The sequence below is a fragment of the Heterodontus francisci genome, chromosome 5 (assembly GCF_036365525.1).
Source record: "Heterodontus francisci isolate sHetFra1 chromosome 5, sHetFra1.hap1, whole genome shotgun sequence".
Classification (NCBI taxonomy): Eukaryota; Metazoa; Chordata; class Chondrichthyes; order Heterodontiformes; family Heterodontidae; genus Heterodontus; species Heterodontus francisci.
The window spans coordinates 65,613,670-65,628,861 of record NC_090375.1 but is presented as its reverse complement, the minus strand read 5'-3'; the positions used below and the strand labels follow the sequence as shown (position 1 = coordinate 65,628,861).

Genomic DNA, 15,192 nt, shown 5'->3' with positions numbered 1-15,192 from the left:
TTTAATGGCTCTAGCTCCCTCTGATGATCTAATGGGTAAAGAGCAGAAGGCTGCAGGTCCATTCTCTGGTTTGTGCAGAGTTAGCTGAACTTATCAGAGCAGCAATTGAAAGCTCAAATTGATCTCTGTGCCTCTGGGCTAGTGAGAGAACAATAAGCTAGGGAGGTCACACTCCTGGCTGCTATTTAGTGACCTCTGCTGAAATGAATGCCTGTGTAGACATCAGGCATGAATGGCACCCCTTCCATCATCTTCAACATTCACTCCCTTCACCGCCAACACACAATGGCAGCAGGGTGTACCATCTATAAGATGTACTGCAGCAACTCACCAAGGCTCCTTCGACAGCACCTTTCAAACGCATGACCTCTACCACCGAGAAGGAGAAGAGCAGCAGATACATGGGAACACATCACCTGCAAGTTCCCCTCCAAGGCACCATCCTGACTTGGAATTATATTGCCGTTCCTTCACTGTCACTGGGTCAAAATCCTGCAACTCCCTTCCTAAGAGCACTGTGGCTGTATGGACACCGTAAGGACTGCAGCGGTTCAAGGCGACAGCTCACCACCACCTTCTCAAGGGCAATTAAATGCTGGCCTTGCCAGCGATGCCCACATCCCACGAACAAATTTTAAAAAAAATTGGGCTTGGCTCTAATCATTGCTTTATTCACTGTCTAAGCTCACTAGAATGCCATTTGATTCAAGCACAAGAAAACTGCTAGTGTCTCTGCATCTGTACTTTAACAAGAGCCAACGCTATTGGAAGAGAGAGGAAAATAATAAATACATTCCTGGTTCACATGATGGCTTATTCTGGCGAATTGTAATATTATCTGAATTCCTTAATTACATTAACATTTTGTATTTCCTCCAAGGTGTATATATCTAATTTTATGAGGCCATACTGCTAGTGGAAAGTCTTGCCCTTTGAGAGCTCATTGTAAATTTGCACATGTGCTTGCTGGCTGTGACTTTCTAACCGTTAATTTTATGGCTGGTGAAATTGTTGGTGAGGTGTTGCCCAAACTTTCAATATGCATAAAATTGCTTCTTAGATGTAATTTTAGTCCGCTTAGTATAAAAGGAGAGGAAAAGACAGAAGTAACACAACAGAAATACAAAACAGGTTCAGACAAAACAGTTACAGTGCGTTTTATATTTTTATCATTTTGTACAACTTAGCAGAACCTTAATGAAAATTAAATGTGTAAAACTTCACATCTATATGAATTTCAGTTATAGCCAACTGTAGTAACTAACTTCAAAATTGTATAAAGAACATATTTCTTGAACTTACTTTCTACCCTTGGTCTGAGAAAAAGCCCTGTGACCCACACAATTTGTTATTGCTCTTGGGCTTGACTTCTGTAACAAAAGGCAAACGAGTGGCACTTCATACAATGCAAATAAAACTTTCAAAAACACAATATTGACCACTTTCACATTTTTATGAGGCATCTGATTTACTTAAACATAAGTCTAAATTTATAACATCAGTAAGCTAGTATGTCTCCACATGGGTGAGGATGGTTCCAGGAGAACAAGCCTGTCCAGGCAGGAGAAGTTTTGGTATTTCACAATATAATGGCTTTGTAAAAACAAGTAGGAATATTTAGATTGTAATTTTAACTATTATTTCTATAGATAGGGACCTTTGAATATATTTTTATTACAATCATCCGCTGCATGGTGCAAAAAGAACGATCAATAGTGCTCAACATTTTTATGTGCTGGTGAATGGGTTAAATTTCAGATTACAAACACATTTTGCTGTGCCTACATCTTGCTATTGTACCTCAGTGCTTGTGGGGAATGACTGCACAAACCAGCCTGTTTTTTTAGCAAGGTCTTCTAAATTTTGCTAGGCCAAGTCCCTTGCAATGAACAATTTAGTGAAATGTAATACTGTCATACTCTATGAACATGAATTCCCTTAGTTGCATTGCCCTTTCTCATGCTCAGCACACTGAAATTCTGTGCCACAATTTTTTTCTAGCTATCTTGCTATTAATGCTAATTTGCTATAGCACAACAGGAATGGAACAGTGCTTGATATATTATTCATTACATAGAATGTACAGCACCGAAACAGGCCATTCGGCCCAAAGGGTCCATGTCAGTGTTTATGCTCGACACGAGCTTCCTCCTGCCCACTTATCAGCAAAACCTCTATTTCTTTCTCCTTCACCTGTTTACCTAGCATCCCCTTAATTGCATCTGAGCTTCCTCTTAAATACATCATTCATGTGAAGATTTGTTGGTGATAATCAGCTAAGCAGTTATTTTAATGCAAAATCTGTTCCATGCTGATGAAATTGTTGTGCAGTTATGTTGTGCAGCAAGCCACATTTTACTACACAGGTAACTTCATTGAAAGGAAAATTGTAATTTTATCAAGCTTCCTATAAAAAAATGCGGGACAGAATATTACCCTCTTGCTGGAAATATAACTAGTTTCGTAAATATAAGCTATGCTGAATTATCCGACCTGCATTGCATATGAAATAGGTTTGGCTTGAAGAAGAATTTCTCACATCTGCCATCTTTTGTGGCACCTTGGTGCGAAATTGCTAATTAATGCTGTGGATCCATATCTACAAGGAACAGATTTGAAGCTGTCCAAATTCACTTCCTGTTTGCCCTCGCTAGCCAGTCATTCTGTCCGGTCTGAATTCAAAATAAACATTATATATCGGAAACCAGAGGTAAATCGAGGCATGGCTTAAATTTAGATACAGATTATAAAATAACTACTGTATAACATATATTCAAACTGAAAGGGAATCATCTTTCTTACACAGTTCTACAAGATCATTAAACACATAAAAAACGGTGTCAAAGTTTTTCCTGCATGTTACTATAAGTGAGTTTTCACAAAACACTTTTTACAGAACTTACAGAAGGATCTGATACACTTGGATTATCATGAAAAATATCTTCAATAAGATCACTTAAATCATCTTCCTCTTTGGTAGTTTCTTCAGGTGAGACTGAAGTTGAGCTGAAAAATATAATGCAATATGTTAAACTTTACCTAATCCATGTATCTGTGTAAGAGGAGGGTTCAATGATGAACCTCCAGCTCCAATTTTTTTCCACAGTAGAATGGAAAGGAAAACTGCAAATATCAGAAATCTGACCTGAAAATACTGGAAATACACAGAAAGCTAGTCAGCACATGTAAACAGAAAACATAGATTATGACATGTTGGAAGTCAGTTGGATTTTCAGAAACTACACTGCAAAAGTTTGTCCTCAAGGCAAAATTGCAGCTGCCCAATGGCAAATTTACTATGGTGGTTAACATGATGGCAGAGAGCCAGGAATATTGTGGGAGAGGACTAAACATATATAAACAGCGTAGCAGCGGCAGCAGAGCCAGGAGCATCGAGGGAAAGCACACAAAAGTGGACTATCAATCAATAAAAAAAATCGAGGAACAACGTCACAGGGCAGTTGGTAGGTAATTAGTTGAATATTAGTTTTATTTTTTCTCTTTAAACTAGGGAGGTGTGTCAAACTCAGAGCTATGAATCTGTAACTATTACTTTATTAAATTAATAAACTAGATAAACTAATTAATCTATAGTACTAAAATAATTAATAGAACAATAATTTTAACTAATTAAATAAGTAAACTGTTTAGATAGACACGGCAGAGCCAGTGGTATGCCGTAGAATGTAGGCGTTTCTAGACAGTATTGTGGTCCTGGACAACCACATCTGCGGTAAGTGTCTGCAGCTTGTGGAACTTGGGCTCAGAGTTGTAGGGCTGGAGTTTGAGCTGCAGACATTGCAAGCCTTCAGGGTGGGAGAGTTACCTGGACACTTTGTTCTGGGAGACAATCATATCCCTTAGGTTATGAAGAACCTTAGAGTTGATCAATGGTCAGGGACAGGAAGGTGTGACTGCGATTAAGGCAGGTATGGGGATCCAGGATGTAGTGATAGAGAAGCCTCAGCCCTTGTCTTCATCCAACATGTATGAGGTACTTGCTGCCTGTGTTGATAGAACAAGGACTGCAGGAAGAATGGGAAAACCGACCATGGCACCATGGTGCAGGAAGCTATTCAAGTGGGAGGGGGAAAAAGGAAGGTGGTAGTGATAGGGGATAGTCAAAGGAATAGATACTGTTCTCTGCAGCTGAGACCAGGATAGAAAAGAAAGAAAGACATTCTTGCATTTATATGGTGCCTTTCATGACCACTGGACATCTCAAAGTGCTTTACAGCCAATGGAGTGCTTTTTGAAGTGTCGTCACTGTTGTAATGCATGATGTCCGAAGATTGTGTGGCCTGACCTGTGCCAGGGTTTGGGACATCTCCTTGTGGCTGGAAAAGAACTTGGGAGTGAGAGGAGTTGTTGTGGTCAATGTAGGAACCAATGACACAGGTAAAACTAAGAATAAGGAGGGAGTTTGAGGAAATGGGTTCTACATTAATAAGCAGAACCTTAAGGGTAATAATCTCTGGATAACTACCTGAGCCACATGCAAATTTGCATAGGTTAAGCAGATTAGAGAATTAAATATGTAGCTCAAAGAGTGGCGTGGGAAGAAAGGGCTTTAATTCATGGGATACTGGCACCAATACTGGGGAAACAGGAAGCTGTTTCATTGGAATGGGCTCCAGTAAACTGCGTTGGGATCAGTGTCCTGGGGAATCATAAAACTAGGGCTGTGGATAGGGCTTTAAACTGAAAGGGGTGTGGGAGCAGGAGGGATCGGGTGAAGAGAAGTTTGGAAATCCAAATAGGAAAAGTCGAGGCAATAGAGCAGTTTAGTGATTTGGGTAAAGAAAAGCAGAGTGGGACAGGAAGGGACAGAGTTAACAGTAACCGAGCATCACATAAGTGCAAAAAATAGTGGTAAAAAAATAAAATGAAAGGCTCTTTATCTGAATGCACAAGGCATTTGTACCAAGATAGATGAACTAGTGTCACAAATAGAGATAAATGGGTTTGATCTAATCACCATTACAAAGACATGGTTGCAAGGTGACCAAGTTTGGGAAATAAATATTCCAGGATATTTACAATTTCAAAAAGAAATGCAGAATGGTAAAGGGAAAGTAGTAGCCCTGATAATAAAGGACAATAGTAAGAAAGGGTCAGGAAGTAGAATCAGTATGGCTGGAAATTAGGAATAACAAGGGTCAGAAAATGATGGTGGGAGTAGCTTATAGGTCTCCTAACATTAGTTATACAGTTGGACAGAATATTAAGCAAGAAATAATTGTATCTTGCAACAAAGGCAATGTAACAATCATGGGGGACATTAATCTTCAAATAGACTGGACAAATCAAATCTAGAAGATGAGTTTATAGAATGCTTTTGTGACAGCTTCCTAGAACAATATGTTGTGGAATCAACTAGGGATAAAGCTATTTTAGATCTAGTGTTGTGTGATGAGGTTGGGTTAATTAGCAAACTCATAGTAAACGATCCTCTGGGAAAATATGATAATACAATTTAATTCCATTTTAAGTTTGGGAGCAACATACTTAAGTCCAAAACAAGAATCTTAAATAAAGCCAATTATACAGGTATGAGATGAGAGCTGGCTAAGGTTGATTGGGTAAATAGACTAAAAGGTATGACAGTAAATAAACAGTGGGAAACATTTAAAGAAATTATTTAAAATTTTCAGCAAAAAATATTTCTATTAAAAACAAAAACTCAGCGAGAAAATCTATCCAAAGCCTACTAGGGAAGTTAAGGATCGTATTAGAAGAGGCTTATAATGTTGTGAATAAAAGTAAGCCTGAAGATTGGAGAATTTTAGAAACCAGCAAAGAGTGACCAAAAGTGGTGAGGGTGAGAGCAGCCGTGGTATAAAAGGAGCGGAGAGCGAGGCCCGATACCAGAAGCGGCGGTGGCGGTGAGAGCACTTTTTTCTGTTCAGTGGAACTACCTGACCAGCAAAAATCGAAGTGTGACATCACAGGAGGGCTGGTAAGTGATTGGTGGGTATTTCTTTACTTCTTCCGTGTCTCGTGTTGTTTTTTCTTGGTTTTTAATTGGTTTTGGCCAAGTAATTTAAATCAGGCGACGTCATTACAGGTTAAGAGTACACTTAAATAGTGTTTTTTTCTTAAATACTGTGATCCAAATTAATTAATGAAATCGAATAGAGATGGCTGGACAGGCGATGTGTTGTAGCTATAGTATGTGGGAGCTGGTGGACGCCAGTGCGAGCCACGGTAATCACATCTGCAGCAAGTGTCGGCTGCTCGAGGAACTTCGGCTCAGAGTTGATGAGCTGGATTCCGAGCTGCAGACACTACAACACATCAGGGAGGGGGAGTGTTACCTGGACACTGTGTTTCAGGAGACAGTCACACCCCTTAGATTAATTACATCCAATCTGGACCATGCTCAGGGACAGGAGGGTATGACTGTGAGTGAGGCAGGTATGGGGATCCAGAATTTAGCTTTGGAGGAGCCTCTGCCAGTGCCCTTATCCAAAAGGTACCAGGTTCTTTTTCCCGTTGTGGACGAGGGCACAGGCTGCAGGGTGGATGAGCAAAATGACCACACCACCGTGGTTCAGAGTGCCATTCAAGTGGGTGGAGAAAAGAGAAATATAGTTGTAGTAGGGGATAGCATACTTATGGGAATATACTGTTCTCTGCAGCAAAGATAGAGAGTCCCGAAGGCTGTGTTGCCTACCTGGTGCCAAGGTTAAGGACATCTCTTCTGGGCTGGAGAGGAACTTGGAATGGGAGGGAAAAGATCCAGTGGTCGTGGTCCATGTAGGTACTGACGACATAGGTAAGACTAGGAAAGAGGTTCTGCTGAGGGACTATGAGCAGCTCGGGGACAAATTAAAAAGCAGAACCACAAAGGTAATAATCTCCGGATTACTACCTGAGCCACGTGCTAATTGGCATAGAGTAAATAAGATTAGAGACGTAAATGTGTGGCTCAAAGATTGGTGTGGGAGAAATGGGTTCCGATTCATGGGACTCTGGCACCAGTACTGAAGAAAGAGAGAGTTGTTCCATTGGGATAAGCTTCACTTGAACCATGCTGGGACCAATGTCCTGGCGAATTGTATAACTAGGGTTGTAGATAAGGCTTTAAACTACATAGTGGGGGGGAGGGTTCAATTGAAGGGAAGTTTAAAATGTCGAATAGCAACGACAGAGCAGAGGTGCAGGGTAGTGAAGGAACATACATTAATCAGAGAGTGACAAGAAGGGACAGAGAATACGAGCACAAGAGTACAGCAGAAATTAGAACCAGAGTAGGTAAAAATGGTAAAAAGTCAAAGCTTAAGGCTCTTTATCTGAATACACGTTGCATTTGTAACAAGATAGATGAGCTGACGGCACAGATAGAAATAAATGAATATGATTTGATAGCTATCACTGCGACATGGTTGCAGGATGACCAGGACTGGAATCTAAATGTTCATGGATATTCAACGTTCCGGAAGAATAGGCAGAAGGGAAAAGGAGGTGGGGTAGCTTTGCTATTAAAGGAAGGGATCAGTGCAGTTGTGAGTAATGATAAAGGTGTAATAGATTGTGATGTACAATCAGTTTGGGTGGAAATAAGGAATAGCAAGGGAAAGAAATCCTGGGTGGGAGTGGTCTATAGGCTGCCAAAGAGTTGCCTCTCTGTAGGACAAGATATTATTCAGGAAATAATGGAGGTGTGTAAGAAGGGCACTGCAATTATCATGGGTTATTTTAATCTGCATACAGACTGGACAAATCAAATTGGCAAAAGTAGCATGGAAGACGAATTTGTAGAGTGCCTCAGGGATTGTTACTTAGAGCAATATGTTGCAGTACCTACCAGGGAACTGGCTATTTTAGATTTGGTATTGTGTAATGAGATAGGATTAATAAGAGATCTCATAGTTAAGGATCCTCTCGGGGGAAGCGATCATAACATGGTAGAATTTCAAATTCAGTTTGAGGGTGAGCAACTCGGGTCTCAAATCAGTGTCTTCAACTTAAACAAGGGCAATTACAGAGGTATGAAGAAAGAGTTGTCTAAAGTGGGCTGGGAAGATAGACTACAGGGGAAGTCAGTAGATGAGCAGTGGTAGACTTTTAAGCAGATATTTCATAACACTCAACAAACATTTATTCCAGTCAGAAGGACTCAGAGAACGATGAACCACCTGTGGATAACAAAGGAAGTTAAGGCAGTGAAAACGAGTGGTAGGCCAGAGGATTGGGAAGTTTTTAGAAACCAGCAGCGGATGACTAAAAAACTGATAAAGAGGGAGAAAATTGATTATTAGAGTAAATTGGCAAGAAATATAAAAACAAACAGTAAGAGTTCAATGGGTATATTAAAAGGAAGAGAGTAGCTAAAGTAAGTGTGGGGCCCTTAGAGGGTGAGAATGGGGAATTAATAACAGGGAACAGGGAAATGGCAGATAATTTAAACCAATATTTTGCATCAGTCTTCACGGTGGAGGACACCATAAACATCCCAACAATAATAGATGAACAAGGTGTAAATAGGAGGGAGGAACTTGTAACAATCTCTATCACGAGGGAAAAGGTGCTGGACAAACTGATGGGACTAAAGGCAGACACGTCGCCAGGACCTAATGGCCTGCACCCAAGGGTTTTAAAATAAGTGGCTGCAGAGATAGTGCAGGCATTGGTCATAATACACCAAAACTCACTGGATTCCAGTAGGGTACCAGCAGATTGGAAAACCGCTAAGGTGACACCCCTATTCAAGAAAGGAGGGAGACAGAAAGCAGGAAACTATAGACCAGTTAGCTTAACATCAGTCATTGGGAAAATGCTTGAGTCGATTATTAAGGAGGGCATTTAGAAAAATATAATGCAATTAAACAGGGTCAACATGGTTTTATGAAAGGGAAATCATGTTTGACAAACTTGTTAGAGTTCTTTGAGGATATAACAAGCTAACAAGCAGAGTGGGTAAAGGTGAACCAGTAGATGTTGTGCATTTGGATTTTCAGAAGGCGTTTGTTAAGGTGCCACATAAAAGGTTATTGCACAAAATAGGAGCTCAGAATATTGGGGGTAATGTGTTGGCATGGATTGAAGATTGGCTAACACACAGAAGGCAGAGTCGGGAATCAATGGGTCTTTTTCAGGTTGGAAAGCCGTAACTAGTGGGGTGCCACAAGGACCTCGGCTATTTACTATCTACATTAATGACTTAGAGGGAGGGACAGAGTGTAGTGTATCCAAATTTGCTGACAATACAAAAATAGGTGGGAAGGCATGTTGTAATGAGGACACAAAGACTCTGCAAAGGGATAGCGATAGGTTAAGTGAGTGGGCAAAAATTTAGAAGATGGTGTTCAATGTGGGAAAGTGTGAGGTAATCCACTTTGGTAGGAAGAATAAAAAGGAAGATTATTATTTAGATGGAGAAAGACTACAAAATACTGCAGTACAGAGGGATCTGGGTGTTCTGGCACATTAAACACAAAAGGTTAGCATGCAGGTGCAGCAAGTAATTAAGAAGGCAAATGGAATTTCGGCCTTTATTGCTGGGGGGGGTTAGAGTTTAAAAATAGGGAAGTCCTGTTACAACTGAACAGGGTGTTGGTGAGGCCACACCTGGATTACTGTGTACAACTGAACAGGGTGTTGGTGAGGCCACACCTGGATTACTGTGTACAGTTTTGGTCCCCGTATTTAAAGAAGGATATACTAACATTGGAGGCAGTTCAGAAAAGGTTCACTAGGCTGATTCCTGGGATGAAGGGGCTGTCTCATCAAGAACGGCTAAACAGGTTAGGCCTTTATTCACTGGAGTTTAGAAGAATGAGAGGTGATCTTATCGAAACATATAAAATTTTAAGGGGGCTCAACGGGATAGATATTGAGAAGATGTTTCCACTAGTGGGGAAATCTCGAACTAGGGGACATAATTACAGAATAAGGGGGCACACATTTAAAATTGAGCTGTGAAGGAATTTCTTCTCTCAGAGGGTGGTGAATCTCTGGAATTCTCTGCCTCAGTGAGTTCTGGAGGCTAGGTCACTAAATGTATTTAAGAGGAAGTAGATAGATTTTTGAAATCTCGGGAAGTCGAGGGTTAGGCAGAGCAGGCCCGAAAGAGAAGTTGAGGACTGGGACGGATCAGCCATGATCTTATTGAATGGCGGGGCAGGCTTGAGGGGCTGAATGGCCTACTCCTATTTCTTATGTAAAACATGGATAAAAAGGGAAAAAAAACAAAATGAGAGTAAACTAACTGGGAATATAATAACAGATTGAGAGAGCTTTTATAACTATATAAAATAAAGGAGAATAGCGAAACATTGGTCCCTTAGAGGCAGAGCCAAGAGAAACCATCATGGGAAACAAATATTGTGTGTCCTTGGAGACAGTACAGTGAAGGTTCACTAGATTAGTTCCTCATATGGGAGGCTGAGTAAATTGGGCCTGTACTCTCTGGAGTTTAGAAGAATGAGAAGTGATCCCATTGAAACATACAAAATTCTGAAGAGGCTTGACAGGGTAGACACTAAGGGATTGTTTCCCCCCGTTGGGGAATCTGGGAACAAGTCTCAGGACAAGGGGACTTAGATGAAGAAAAGGGTTGTGAAACTTTGGAATTATGTACCCCAGAGGGTTGTGGATGCTCCATCATAGAGTATATTCAAGGCTGAGACGGATAGATTTTTGGTCGCTCAGGGAATCAGGGGATATGCGTAGTGCATGGGAAAGTGGAGATGAGGCAGATTATCAGTCATCATCATACTGAATGGTGGAGTAGGCCTATTATGTTCAGAGTAAGATTCGATTGGATTACAGTAGCACTCTGACTAACTGAAATGATGACTATAAAATTCTGAAAGTTGCATGTCACCAGAAGTTGGTGGCTTATAATTCCATGTCAGAAATTGTCATGGTGGTTATGGGGTGCAAAGCTGCATTCAGCAGTTATGGAAGGTTGTGTAGTGAGCAAATAATGTTAGAATTCTGGTGCCACTTGATTTCTGACCAGGCATTTTGTGTGCAGTCACTCCAGTCAGTATATTAATTAGTGACACAATTGCTATATACTTTATTTTCATGTGGGATCAAACAGCACATTTTCTTTACAAAAAAATCTAAAGAAAATGATTTGAGGAGTTAGTTGCTTTGATTTAGTTAAAGAAAAATACATTAAAAAAGCTAAGTTTGGAAAAGAGTTTCAGTAAACAAACGTCTAATGTTTCAATTACTGTCACACAATACTTTAATCCAATTTTCTTCAAGGTCACAATCCAAACCAGTGTCTTCCTTGCAGGGCACTGCAGAATCAGATCCATGTCCCAACCTGGAGTGCTGGAACGTGAATATGCGTCTGCAATTCCCCACATGTTGAGTTCCTGATGATAACCATAGTATGATTAGAAACACTAGTAAGATAATGCCAGATGGAAATTGTTAAGTTGCTTTATTTCACAGACAGAAAATGAACATACAAAATAACAACTGCATTTTTACACAGCTCCTTTATCGTAGAAAACCTCTCAAGGCACTTCGAGCAAATAATCAATTCATAATAAAACAAAGCCAAAGAAGCAGATATTAGAAGCGGTGACCAAAAACTTGATCAAAGAAGTGCATTTTAAGGAGGGTCTTAAATGAGGAGAGGGAAGTGGAAAGATAGAGGAATTTCAAGAGCAAATTGCAGAGCATGGGGTTTAGGCTGCTGAAGGAATGGCTACCAAAGGTGGGACAAAGGGAAGAGAGTTGCATGAGGCCAGAGCTAGAGGAACACAGAGCTCTGAATGGTTGAAGGGCTGGAGATAGGGACGGGCAAGGCTATATAGGAATTTAAACATAAGGAGAATTTTAATTTTGAGATGTTAGAGGTCTCAGAGCCAATGATCTGCATTTTTAGCTTCTTGTTCTAGGACTTGGGACTTGCAGTCTCCTTATTAAAAACTGATTGGCACCAACCATGGATTTCCCTTCTCTGTTAATTCTGACTCCGGGGGGCAGGATATCTTACACTTTCCCATTCAGAAATTTACCAGCAGGCCTGGGAATCAAACAAATCATCATCTCTTGAGCAAGTTCATTCTCCATGGACACCTCACGCTCAATGCCCATTACATTTCTAACCTTTGCCAGTTCTGATGGAAGGTCACATCTGAAAGGTTAACTCTGTCTCCATAGATGCTGTCAGACCTGCTGAGTATTTCCAGCACCTTGTTTTTATTTCAGACTTCCAGCATCTGCAGCATTTTGCTTTTATTAAGCTATCACAATGTCTGTTTGAGTAATTGGGGAGTGAATGGCACATCTTTAAGAAAGTCCCCTACAACACTTCAGAAGTATTTTAGCGGCTGTAAAGCGCTTTGGGACATCTGAGGTCGTGAAAGTCGCTATATAAATACAAATTGTTTATTTCTTCGCTCAACCAAGGAGTCCAAAAATAACTGGCTTATAACCAAAAACACAAACTGCCTGGTCGCTGGTAAACCACGAGCTATTGTTTGCATCAGTGCCAGACAGTCCTGCTCCGGATTAACATCCCGCTGAACACTGAATCATACATTAATCAGTTGCAACGGTAACAGACCCCGGCCAGGCCGCTGTGGCTCAGAGAAACAAGATATTGCGATTTAACCTGATTTTCACCTCCTTGTCCGATCCCCCAACCCTGGCCGCTTCCTCCTTTTCCTCACGACTTGTCGCCGACCTGTCTCTGCAGAACCGCAACTCCACTTCGTCCAGAAGTTGATCCAGGTCGTCCGCCATTACAGCAGCGTCGGTTGCCTGGAGCCGGCGGGGGCGCGCGCACAATGCTCCGGGGACGCGCACGCGAGTGTGCGGGGACGCGCGCCTGAGGGAATGGAGCGGGAGCAAGCCAGGACTCCGAGACAGAGAGTGGGGAGGGATACTGAGAACAAAGAACAAAGTACAGCACAGGAACAGGCCATTTGGCCCTCCAAGCCTGCGCCGATCTTGATGCCTGCCTAAACTAAAACCTTCTGCACTTCCGGGGACCGTATCCCTCTATTCCCATCCTATTCATGTATTTGTCGAGATGCCTCTTAAACATCGCTATGGTACCTGCTTCCACCACCTCCCCCCGCAACAAGTTCCAGGCACTCACCACCCTCTGTGTAAAGAACTTGCCTCGCACATCCCCTCTAAACTTTGTCCCTCGCACCTTAAATCTATGTCCCCTAGTAACTGACTCTTCCATCCTGGGAAAAAGCTTCTGACTATCCACTCTGTCCATGCCGCTCATAACTTTGTAAGCCTCTTATCATGTCGCCCCTCCACCGCCGTCGTTCCAGTGAAAACAATCCGAGTTTATCCAACCTCTCCTCATAGCTAATGCCCTCCAGACCAGGCAACATCCTGGTAAACCTCTTCTGTACCCTCTCCAAAGCCTCCACGTCCTTCTGGTAGTGTGGCGACCAGAATTGCACGCAATATTCTAAGTGTGGCCTAACTAAGGTTCTGTACAGCTGCAGCATGACTTGCCAATTTTTATACTCTATGCCCCGAACGATGAAGGCAAGCATGCCGTATGCCTTATGCCTTCTTGACTACCTTATCCACCTGCGTTGCCACTTTCAGTGACCTGTGGACCTGTACACCCAGATCTCTCTGCCTGTTAATACTCTTAAGGGTTCTGCCATTTACTGTATACTTCCCACCTGTATTAGATCTTCCAAAATGCATGACCTCACATTTGTCCAGATTAAACTCCATCTGCCATTTCTCCACCCAAGTCTCCAACCGATCAATATCCTGCTGTATCCTCTGACAATCCTCATCATTATCCGCAACTCCACCAACCTTTGTGTCGTTCGCAAACTTATTAATCAGACCAGCTAGATTTTCCTCCAAATCGTTTATATATAATACAAACAGCAAAGGTCCCAGCACTGATCCCTGCGGAGCACCACTAGTCACATCTCTCCATTCAGAAAAGCACCCTTCCACTGCTACCCTCTGTCTTCTATGACTGAGCCAGTTCTGTATCCATCTTGCCAGCTCACCTCTGATCCCGTGTGACTTCATCTTTTGTACCAGTCTGCCATGAGGGACCTTGTCAAAGGCTTTACTGAAGTCCATATAGACAACATCCACTGCCCTTCCTTCATCAATCATCTTCGTCACTTCCTCAAAAAACTCATATCAAGTTAGTGAGACACGACCTCCCCTTCACAAAACCATGCTGTTTCTCGCTAATAAGTTCATTTGTTTCCAAATGGGAGTAAATCCTGTCCTGAAGAATCCTCTCTAATAATTTCCCTACCACTGACTAAAGGTTCACTGGCCTATAATTTCCTGGATTATCCTTGCTACCCTTCTTAAGCAATGGAACAACATTGGCTATCCTCCAGTCCTCTGAGACCTCACCTGTAGCCAATGAGGATACAAAGATTTCTGTCAAGGCCCCAGCAATTTCTTTCCTTGCCTCCCTCAGTATTCTGGGGTAGATCCCATCAGGCCCTGGGGACTTATCTACCTTAATGCTTTGCAAGACGCCCAACACCACCTCCTTTTTGATAATGAGATGACTGAGACGATCTACACTCCCTTCCCTAGACTCATCATCCACCAACTTCTCTTTGGTGAATACTGATGCAAAGTACTCATTTAGTACCTCGCCCATTTCCTCTGGTTCCACACATAGATTCCCTTCTCTGTCCTTGAGTGGGCCAACCCTTTCCCTGGTTACCCTCTTGCTCGTTATATACGGATAAAAAGCCTTGGGATTCTCCTTAATCCTGTTTGCCAATGACTTTTCATGACCTCTTTTAGCCCTCCTGACTCCTTGCTTAAGTTCCTTTCTACTTTCTTTATATTCCTCAAGGGCTTCGTCTGTTCCAAGCCTTCGAGCCCTTATGAATGCTTCCTTTTTCTTTTTGACTAGGCTCACAATATCCCTCATTATCCAAGGTTCCCGAAACTTGCCAAACTTATCCTTCTTCCTCACAGGAACATGCTGGTCCTGGATTCTAATCAACTGACGTTTGAAAGACTCCCACATGTCAGATGTCGATTTGCCCTCAAACAGCCACCCCCAATCTAAATTCTTCAGTTCCTGCCTAATATTGTTATAATTAGCCTTCCCTCAATTTAGCACCTTCACCCGAGGACTACTCTTATCCTTATCCACAAGTACCTTAAAACTTACGGAATTCTAGTCACTGTTCCCAAAATGCTTCCCTGCTGAGACTTCGACCACTTGGCCGGGCTCATTCCCCAATA

General features: G+C 41.9%; 1 protein-coding gene across 1 annotated transcript in view; it reads right to left on the bottom strand.

The window, feature by feature from the left end:
- cfap418 (cilia and flagella associated protein 418) overlaps window positions 1-12,773 on the bottom strand; it is a 37,131-nt gene extending 24,358 nt beyond the window's left edge. The window contains exons 1-3 of the mRNA XM_068030815.1: window positions 12,587-12,773; window positions 2,904-3,006; window positions 1,303-1,370 (exon numbers count right to left, since the gene is read on the bottom strand). Coding sequence (XP_067886916.1) covers window positions 1,303-1,370; window positions 2,904-3,006; window positions 12,587-12,717 — 302 coding nt within the window. The 5' untranslated portion in view covers window positions 12,718-12,773. The remainder of the gene's footprint in view (window positions 1-1,302; window positions 1,371-2,903; window positions 3,007-12,586) is intronic.
- Window positions 12,774-15,192: the final 2,419 nt, after the last annotated feature.